Genomic DNA, 9,865 nt, shown 5'->3' on the forward strand with positions numbered 1-9,865 from the left:
AGCTTTATCCTTTACTGTGAGTGCTCCATTATTTGAGGATGGAAAGCAGTTGCTTGGTGACCAAATTTGAGTGAGCAACTGCCAACCAATACAGTTCACGTAAAGCCAAGCATAACGTAAAAGGTATGAGCAGAATATTACACTTAAGGAAAATCAAATCAAGAGGCAAAATTGATTTTTCTGACCATTTATTTGTAGACCAAGAAGCACCTCCTGTTGAGGATGTGGACTTGAGAAATAGACCTTAATTGCCAACAGCTACACAGAGACCACATATCCTCAGGGATGGGAGCTTCACCACAGGGATCTTCAGTAGCCTCCTTTGACTGGACCTTTGCCGTGTTGAGATGTTTTGCCCGTGTGTGGAAACACTGGATCCTGATGCTGCCATGGTTCTGTTGGGGTGTAGCGGAACTGACTGAACAGCAGCCGTTTCTGGTTGTAGCGAGAACGAGACTTGAAAGCGTACACCTGATCCTCCTCGCTCACTGGAGTGAAGACGGGCTCCTCCTCATCGTCACCATCAGATGAAGAGCTCCAGTTCTCCTGCTCAGCCCCTCCAGACTGACTGCTCGGTGCACCGTACTGCTGGGAGCCAGAGGAACTGTAGGCTCCCCCCGCAGTGTAGGGACCACTGTAGCTGCCATAAGTGCTGGACTGTCCTGTAGGCTTCTGATGGGATGGCTTGGATGGTTCCTGTCCAGATGGCATTACAGGGAACCACATGGGCTGGAAGATTCCACTGTCTGAAGGACCTGGAAAAGGATTCGTTATAGGCATCAAGTAGAAGACAAGGTGTGAGATCTATATTGAACAAGTATTTCCACCTCCAGCAGTGTTGCTGCTATACAACCAGGGATAGCTGCTGGAACTGTCATGACCACCAGTTTGCTCAGAGGGTTCCTCATAGCCTGGCTTTGATGGAGCTTGTCCAGAACGTGGAAGCCACATGGGAGAAGGAACACCACTGCCTGAGGAGAAACAGTCAGGATTCAGTAGCAGAGTGTGTCATATTCAGTTCCTGTGCTTTGAGTAGTGGTCCTTTACCTCCTTGTTGAGGAAAGCAGGTGATGCTTCCAATGAGCAGAGAGATCCACAACACCCTGCAGACAAAGGTTATATATATATATATTATTTAAAAGTAGGAGGGGGGAGAAAAAAAAGCCCTCAAACAGTTATTTCTTGTTTGCATGAAAGAAAGTAAGACACTAGCTTGACATATGATTAACTAATTGATTCTGACAAGGAGACAGCCATACCTCATTTTACACCAGCTACCTTTGACCACAGAAGAGGATGTACAGGAATCTCTGATACTGACCATGACTTCCTGGAGCTGTTTATAACTGTTCCTCGGGGTAACAAAGCTAATTGCTAATTGGAAGCAGCTGCTTTAGAACAATGCAAGCAGTCCACCTGAGTTCTTCTTTGTTTCGTTGAGTGCTGACAAACAGTTTCCTGAAAATGACCAACACTCCATACCAGTAGGGGACAGTAATGCACTTACATGCTGTGTACCATACGCAGGAAAAACAAGAAGAACAAAAGAAGCAACAGAAAAAAAAGCTTTCTGCAATATTATAACCTCTTCTTTACCACCACATTTTCCTACTAATTAGATTCACCTTCTCAAAATGTTCAACCCAGCTTAAGGCTTTTATTTCCTTTAGGAACTCAATTACAATGAGAAGACATGAATTATTGACTAGAATGATAGCTATCTCAAGCAAACTTTACATTCAATATTTCAAGCTGTGTTTTAAATCTAAACCGTTGAAAAGAGTACAATTCTCATTTCAGCTTAACAAGTTTAATTCTCTCTAAATTAAATCTCTTTTTGAATGCAACATAAATATTGTCCTTTATAATGTTTTGTTATTCTAAAATGGTAATAATATAGTATCCTGTGTCTAAATTTAAGTTTTATTTATCTTTCTTCTAACCTGTTTCATCCTGTCAACATTATTTATCCCACTTCTTTGTGTTCTAAAACAACATTGTTTCTTTGTTTTCTACTCCCAGCATCCTTGTATATTTCCATTCATCATTTGTTTGATTATAGCCGACTTTTCATCTCTGCTTTTCTTTGGCTAATCTTGAAGTCAATGTCGTACTTTCCTTTTTGCATGAAATTTTGTGAACATTGGTCCATTTAGATTTTGGGTATATCTTTGTACTTAGTGTGTTTCCCTACATTGTTGGCTGAGCAATGACAAACACAAAAAAATTGAGAAGTACTTGAACAGAAAATGAATCTATTTTGTGCAGTTTTCAGTTTTTTCTTTTTACGAATATCTCAGTTAAGCGACATTGATAATAAAAATAATGTTCTCAACGTTTTACACTCAAACTTTTCAATATTTAGATTTGCTTTAGGTGTTTTGTATTGTTTATAGACCATTGTAACTCTCACATCCTAATTTTATAATTATCAATTATGAAATGTATCGTCATTATTTCATAATTGTGGCTTTGGAACTGTGAATTTAAGCACAATTTTTGAACCTAAGAGATGTTTGTGACTTTCTGCTACCACACTGACCACCATCAATGTGACTTTCAGTCCTTGTGTTCAAGACGTCAATTTCATATCACTTAAAAAAATATTCTTTCACAGGCCATTGTTGTGAACAGAACTTATATATGCTTAACTTAAATATGCTGAAGGAATGAAGATAAACATAATTGTTTTTGTAAAAACATAGGAAAACACTGTTTAGTAATCCATATATCTGTGTAAAACGTATCCAAAAAGCAGCGTTGACTCAATTACACAAAAGATTTGTTTGTCATTTTTGACGTCCGTGGTGCAGAGCCAAGGTGGTCGACCTGGGATTGGAAGATTGCAGGTTTCTTTTCCTGTCTTGCCCTTCCACATGTCGGTCAGTCCTTGGCCAATACACTGAACTCCTGATTGCCTCTGGTGGTTATAGATTGGTTCCAGTGTAAAACACTAAAGAGAGTTGACTAAACACTATGGGGCTCCAAGGAAGATAGAAATAAACCGAATTTTTTCAAATGTAGATGGAGATTTGGTCAGGATTAATGGTGTTCTCAAGTTTGAAGTTCATTTGTTGGTTCTGAATGGTGAGAAATAAAAGCAGATTCTTATCAATCAAGCAATTCCATCAGGGGGCACATGTCTGACCCCAAATTTACTCTGCAGCTCCACAACAGCCTTTACAACACACCCAAAGTCATTAGAGATTATATTAAACATAAAAAAAAAGAAGTACTGGTACTGGAAGTGATGGAATGGACCCTTCAGAGTTAACAACAACAAATTGAGTTTTAGAAATTACAGTGAATTTTGCAATGAAAAGTCATTAGTTGGTTCCAGTGACAGGAATTGACCTTAAATGACTGTATGGTTTATAAACTAACTGTACATAAATGATTTATGTAAAAATGATACATATCTGAATTATACATGCTTGTAGTCTGCATTCAATTTGTTGACTTTTATTGGCAATTTGCATCCATGTTGTGTGTTAATATCACAGTTTTTTTTTTCTGATATTTTTGTGATTAAACACACTGATTACCTGATACACGTACTTATTTCCTAATTCCTCTCTGGCTCTCTTTTCCCACTTTTTCTTTTCCTCTCTTCATTTTTTTTTTTTTAGTCAGTGTTCAGAATGTTTCATAAGAATGATCCAAATCTGGCCTCAACCATGTTCTGTGAGAGCACAAATTTTTGAATCAGAAAATACAAACCTAAATACACTTTTGCAAAGCCATAATTAAAAAATCATCACAGTATAAACTCGTGTAAAAAAAAAAGAAAGAAAAAATAGGTTCAAAAAACCATGGATGGCTTCAGCTGTTTCCAATGAGCAATTAGTTTGGTTACAGCAATGAACAGTTAAAAACTGCTCCAGCAAGTCATGGTCATGCTCAGAAGTTCCTCCACTTTTTTTTCTTTGGCTTTAGGCAATTGCTGCAGAATGAGGTAGGAATTGTGCTGTTTCAGAACTATGATTAGTTTTCAATTGATCAGACAAGTACCCACAAGTCTGATTTTTAAAGAACTTCAGGAACTTTAAAAAAAAAAAAAAAAAATTATGTCAATTGCTAGAAGAGGGTTAAGTAATTGGAATTGATGTAAAATTTCACTTATTGTCTGCAGGGTGTTGTGGATCTCTTGTCTGCTCATTGGAAGCATCACCTGCTTTCCTCAACAAGGAGGTAAAGGGATTTAAATCACAGCACAGGAACTGACTATGACACATTCTGCAACTGAATCCTCACTGTTTCTCCTCAGGCAGTGGTGTTCCTTCTCCCATGTGGCTTCCACGTTCTGGACAAGCTCCATCAAAGCCAGGCTATGAGGAACCCTCTGAGCAAACTGGTGGCCATGACAGTTCCAGCAACTTTCCCTGGTTGTACAGCAGCAACACTGCTGGAGGTGGACATCTACGCTTGATATGGGTCACAGCTTGTGTCTTTTGAATGTTTAATAATTATTTTTCTTCTTCCAGGTCCTTCAGACAGTGGAAGCTTCCAGCCCATGTGGTATCCTGCAATGCCATCTGGACAGGAACCATCCAAGCCATCCCATCAGAAGCCTACAGGACAGTCCAGCACTTATGGCAGCTACAGTGGTCCCTACACTGCTGGGGGAGCCTACAGTTCCTCTGGCTCCCAGCAGTACGGTGCACCAAGCAGTCAGTCTGGAGGGGCTGAGCAGGAGAGCTGGAGCTCTTCATCTGATGGTGACGATGAGGACGAGCCCGTCTTCACTCCAGTGAGCGAGGAGGATCAGGTGTACGCTTTCAAGTCTCGTTCTCGCTACAACCAGAAACGGCTGCTGTTCAGTCAGTTCCGCTACACCCCAACAGAACCACGGCAGCATCAGGATCCAGTGTTTCCACACACGGGCAAAACATCTCAACACGGCAAAGGTCCAGTCAAAGGAGGCTACTGAAGATCCCTGTGGTGAAGCTCACATCACTGGGGATGTGTGGTCTGTGTAGCTGTTGGGGAAAACTCTCTGGTTCACATATTGCTCAGGATTGGTTTGTCTGCATAAATAATCTAAATCTGATACCTTGTCTGTGGTTGATCTTCATTCTTTTATTTTTTTTTTTTGCTTTCTTTCCCTTTCTAAAGTTGCACAAGATTTTATATATAATATATAAAGGCATTATGGCTTCTGTGTAGCCTGGTAATGTACTGGCAAAGTGTGAAGGGTGTATCCTGCCCAACATTGGCTTAGATAGGATCCATGATCCTTGTGACATAAAAGGTTTTAAGAGTGGAAATGGATTTAATTTTGAAATCTGACCATTGTATGTTAAGGATGTCTATATCATGAAAGGTTAATGTGAATGAACTAATCATTTGGTCTCCCATTGGTACAGAGTCATTTGGAGTTTTTTTTTTTTTTTTTTTTTTTTTTTTTCCCCTATTTGAGTCAATTGTATTTTCTCAAACTTTTTGGTAGTCACCATACTCTTCAGGACCAGGAAAGTTGTCAAGACTATGAAGTCCTTTCTAGTTTTTCTGCAATTGAGTCAGGCCTGTTTTAGGACCGATCTGACATGGATATTTAAAATTCTTCAACACACTCTGTTCAATTTCAGAATGTTTCATGAACATCATTCAATTCTGGCCACATGTGTAGGAACAACGTTTATGAGTAGAAAATTTACAAAAATGCATATTTAAAATGCTATGTTTTTAAAGAATTATAATTGAAAGTGTTATAATAGCTTACAAAAGCTAAAATAAAAAAATATTTAAGTGAAAAAAATAAGGTACATATTGTCAACTACAGAACCTGAAAACGGCTTGTCCTACTTTAAAGAAAATCATTTTCTCGTTATAATAAATTCCACTATCCATTAACGAGAAAATAAAGTTCGTTTTCTCGTTATAACGAGATAATCAAGAACAGAGATTGATATGTCCCCCTCTTCCTTTCAGAGACACAGAGACTTCACCTGTTTGAAAACACTTAACAAAAGGTGTTTTTAGTCTGTATTATATTTATTAGTGGATCTATGCTCTTTAAACGTCTTAATTCAGTCTCATGCACCAGCCCCTCCATTAATTTTTCCCAAAACGCCGAACAAACATTGACAGATTGACAGAACTCAGGTCTGCCGAGCGTTTCTGCATGGTGTAATCACTGAGCTCCAGACATCAGCAGCAAAACAAAGTAGTTTATCAGATAAAACGTCGAACATCAGCAATGATCCATAAAAAATCGACTGATTAAATAGTTTTAACTTTTTTTCTGAAAAACTGATTTGTCTTGCTGAGGATTGAATAAAAAAAGCGTAGTAGCGGATTGAGTTAGGCCGAGTAGCTGTTTTGGTCTGCTAATATCTGGAATTCATTGAACACATTATGCGCAGACTCTCGTCGGCGCTGTGATCTGTCAAGCAGCCTGTTCGGAGGTTTGGGGGTAATAAAGGGACGAGGGCTGGTGGAAGGTGTTTGAGGAGTGTAGACCCACTAATGAAAATAATAAAAGAAAATAGACTAAAAACATATTTTGTGGTGTTCTTCTGCTGTTTTCTTGTTAGCCACAAATAAAGAGACTTAAAACAAATGAAGTCTCTGCATTTCCATGCGGGAAAGGGAGGGAAGGACGCTTCCTTCTTCATCATTAATTATCTCATTATCACAAGAAAACAAACTTATTTTTCTTGTAAAAAACAAAGTTCGTTTTCTTGTTATAACAAATTATTATCTTGTTTTCTCAAGAAAACGAAGTTTGTTTTCTCATTATAACGAGATATTATCACGTCATCACAAAAAAATGATCAAAAAAACAAAAACTAAAAATAGGGCAGGCTGTTTTTGGCTTCCGTAGTCATCAGATAAAATTTATTTAAGATTTTAAAATAAAAGAAAACCTTCAAAAAATGATTTGTTCTGGGAATCATTATTGTCACCTACTGCTATGTAGTGTGGGTGATTTTCAGCAAACTTCTTCTTGTGTGGTTAATGGCGGATGGCACACAGCTTTAGGGTGCATTATCGCCACAAACTGATATAAAGTGTGGGACAGAATGTCAACCCACTAATTCTCTTCTATTTTAGTAATTTATTTTGTCTGCTTCAAAAAAGAAATCACATTTCCAGCATTCTGTTTGTCAGCACTCAACGAAACAAAGAAGAACTCAGGTGGACTGCTTGCATAGTTTTAAAGCAGCTGTTTCCAATCAGCAATTAGCTTGGTTACTCCAATGAACAGTTAAAAACAGCTCCAGCGAGTCATGGTTAGTGTTGGAGGTTTCTGTGCTTCTCCTTCTGTAGATCCAGGAGCCTGGTGTAGAATGAGGTATGGTTGTCTCCTTGTCAGACTCAATTGGTTAAACAGATCAAGCCAGTGTCTCACCTTCTTTCATGCAATTAAGAAATAGTTGTTTGAGTGGGTTATTTTATTTATTTTTTAATACATGTAATAAAAAAGGAACTAACCTAAAGCTTTGTCACTTTGCAGGGTGCTGTGGATCTCCTGTCTGCTCATTGGAAGCATCACCTGCTTTCCCCAACAAGGAGGTAAAATGATTAAAATCACAGGAACTGACTGACACATTCTGCAACTGAATCCTGACTGTTTCTCCTCAGGCAGTGGTGTTCCTTCTCCCATGTGGCTTCCACGTTCTGGACAAGCTCCATCAAAGCCAGGCTATGAGGAACCCTCTGAGCAAACTGGTGGTCATGACAGTTCCAGCAGCTTTCCCTGGTTGTACAGCAGCAACACTGCTGGAGGTGGACATCTACGCTTGATATGGGTCACAGCTGATGCCTTTTGAATGTTTGATAATTATTTCTCTTCCAGGTCCTTCAGACAGTGGAATCTTCCAGCCCATGTGGTTCCCTGTAATGCCATCTGGACAGGAACCATCCAAGCCATCCCATCAGAAACCTACAGGACAGTCCAGCACTTATGGCAGCTACAGTGGTCCCTACACTGCTGGGGGAGCCTACAGTTCCTCTGGCTCCCAGCAGTACGGTGCACCGAGCAGTCAGTCTGGAGGGGCTGAGCAGGAGAGCTGGAGCTCTTCATCTGATGGTGACGATGAGGACGAGCCCGTCTTCACTCCAGTGAGCGAGGAGGATCAGGTGTACGCTTTCAAGTCTCGTTCTCGCTACAACCAGAAACGGCTGCTGTTCAGTCAGTTCCGCTACACCCCAACAGAACCACGGCAGCATCAGGATCCAGTGTTTCCACACACGGGCAAAACATCTCAACACGGCAAAGGTCCAGTCAAAGGAGGCTACTGAGGATCCCTGTGGTGAAGCTCACATCTCTGAGGATGTGTGGTCAGCTCATCAACATGCTTCAGAGGAGCTCCTTTTGCTTGCACCTGAAATAAACTAGTTTTCTCAAAGTCTTTGCTTAAGTCAATTCTTCAAATATGCTTAAATGTCCCTATCCCCACCCCCTTGGCCTTCATGCTGTTGCAACAAAAGTCACTGGCTTCCATGTTTAAAAAAAAAAAAGTATTTCAGTAAAACTTTCTGTTTAGGTTGTCCTCTTAGCTTCCCATCTTTCAGGGCCAAATTTTAGAACAACTTTAAAAAAAATAAAAAATAAAATAAAACCAACAGGTTGTGCAGATCTACAACACGTGCCCGAAAAGGGCTTGTTACACTTCATCTTAAGTGTTCAAATGAGACTTGGAGCACATCAAACTGCCTTGCTCCCAGCAAGCTATGACTGTTTCTTGAATATTGTCGAAAGAATTCTTTCACAAATGAAATCCAAGCTTTAAAGGAGCCAAACAATTTACTTAAGCCTATCAATGACCTACACTATAGACACTATTACCTTTAGACCACTAAATGTATTTTTGGACTAGTTTTCTACCCCAAATGGCTAAAGTCCTGTGGCTGCAATTTCATGTCCTTCTCCAACAAAAAAAATCCAGACTTCTAGATGGATGCACGTATGGTGGATCTGCCTTTAGTAGGCCTGACCATTAGTATACTGCTCCACAACACACATGCAGCTCTTCACAGCAGGGCTTTGGGGGGTGTCTTTAAGGATGCCTAAAGTAAGCACCTGTTTGAGCTGGAATTTAATGAAGACAGGACACAACTGGAAGATATACAGTATTTGCATCTAAAATGATTTTTTTTTGCTGATAGTCACTGGATAAGGGGATAAATTGAGTGTTAGTCTGGGGGCGGAGCTGTCAGAGCAGACTCTTCCTGGAAGGAGCTGTTGGCATTGATCTTACGCCAGCACGTTTCCAACTGCTTGTTTTTGTGGGTGTGGGAGGGGCTGCTGCAGAAAGCGCAGGTTTTTAGAGGATTACTCTTAAATGCATGAATGGATCAAAATACCGCTTTTGGGTTCTTTATAGTGAAGAGTGAACCGTAAAATGCATTTAAAACCTCATAAAGTAGAATTTTCATGGTAGGGTCCCTTTAAAGTATGTTGGGCTTGAAGTGCAAAACTTTTCAAATCACTCTATGAAAATATTAAAAATAAACTACAAAAGCAAAAAAATCACTTTAGAAATTAAAGCATATCAGATATCACGATATATTCAGAAATCAAAATGAAATTTTCTGAAAATGACACTAAATAAGAAACTGGAAAATGTTTGTTCACCTCTCTCAACTGATATTTTGCATAGCAGTGTCCTCTGACAGCCAATATTGCTTTTAGATTCTAACTCCCCCCCCCAAAAAAAAAAAAAAAAACTTGACCACAGTTCAGGCAAAACTTCATTGATCTTTTCATCTACTTCAAAACTTTAGTCTCATTTACCAATCTGTGATTTCCCATAAGACCTACCTGTTATGGTTTCTTATTTGATTTTTGATTTTTTTTTTGTCATCCCACACTCTTTATATTTATACATATATATATATATATATATATATATATATA

The 9,865-nt window shown here is 39.2% G+C and overlaps 4 protein-coding genes across 7 annotated transcripts in view; 3 read left to right on the plus strand and 1 right to left on the minus strand.

Moving 5' to 3' along the window:
* Positions 1–1,415, minus strand: part of LOC112150345 (34 kDa antigenic protein homolog) — a 4,654-nt gene extending 3,239 nt beyond the window's left edge. The window contains exons 1-4 of one of the 2 annotated variants that reach the window (XM_024278570.2): positions 1,260–1,415; positions 1,048–1,103; positions 828–971; positions 172–755 (exon numbers count right to left, since the gene is read on the minus strand). In XM_024278570.2, coding sequence (XP_024134338.1) covers positions 310–755; positions 828–971; positions 1,048–1,103; positions 1,260–1,324 — 711 coding nt within the window. In that variant the 5' untranslated portion in view covers positions 1,325–1,415 and the 3' untranslated portion in view covers positions 172–309. Of the gene's footprint in view, positions 1–171; positions 756–827; positions 972–1,047; positions 1,104–1,259 lie in introns of those variants that run through there. The other variant, XM_036211589.1, reaches the window with a different exon arrangement.
* The window catches only part of LOC112150346, a 14,531-nt gene extending 9,485 nt beyond the window's left edge, over positions 1–5,046 (plus strand). Inside the window, exon 5 of the mRNA XM_024278572.2 lies at positions 4,940–5,046. The gene's annotated coding sequence lies outside the window, so the exon portion shown is untranslated. The remainder of the gene's footprint in view (positions 1–4,939) is intronic.
* LOC112150344 (hornerin) overlaps positions 1–5,049 on the plus strand; it is a 10,632-nt gene extending 5,583 nt beyond the window's left edge. The window contains exons 1-4 of one of the 2 annotated variants that reach the window (XM_024278568.2): positions 3,814–3,955; positions 4,133–4,191; positions 4,268–4,411; positions 4,485–5,047. In XM_024278568.2, coding sequence (XP_024134336.1) covers positions 3,891–3,955; positions 4,133–4,191; positions 4,268–4,411; positions 4,485–4,930 — 714 coding nt within the window. In that variant the 5' untranslated portion in view covers positions 3,814–3,890 and the 3' untranslated portion in view covers positions 4,931–5,047. Of the gene's footprint in view, positions 1–3,813; positions 3,956–4,132; positions 4,192–4,267; positions 4,412–4,484 lie in introns of those variants that run through there. The other variant, XM_036211588.1, reaches the window with a different exon arrangement.
* A 2,108-nt stretch (positions 5,050–7,157) lies between these two features.
* Positions 7,158–9,865, plus strand: part of LOC112150349 — a 4,631-nt gene continuing 1,923 nt past the window's right edge. Inside the window, exons 1-4 of one of the 2 annotated variants that reach the window (XM_024278566.2) lie at positions 7,158–7,297; positions 7,460–7,518; positions 7,588–7,731; positions 7,802–8,357. In XM_024278566.2, coding sequence (XP_024134334.1) covers positions 7,233–7,297; positions 7,460–7,518; positions 7,588–7,731; positions 7,802–8,247 — 714 coding nt within the window. In that variant the 5' untranslated portion in view covers positions 7,158–7,232 and the 3' untranslated portion in view covers positions 8,248–8,357. Of the gene's footprint in view, positions 7,298–7,459; positions 7,519–7,587; positions 7,732–7,801; positions 8,358–9,865 lie in introns of those variants that run through there. The other variant, XM_036211587.1, reaches the window with a different exon arrangement.

The sequence above is a fragment of the Oryzias melastigma genome, linkage group LG4 (assembly GCF_002922805.2).
Source record: "Oryzias melastigma strain HK-1 linkage group LG4, ASM292280v2, whole genome shotgun sequence".
Classification (NCBI taxonomy): Eukaryota; Metazoa; Chordata; class Actinopteri; order Beloniformes; family Adrianichthyidae; genus Oryzias; species Oryzias melastigma.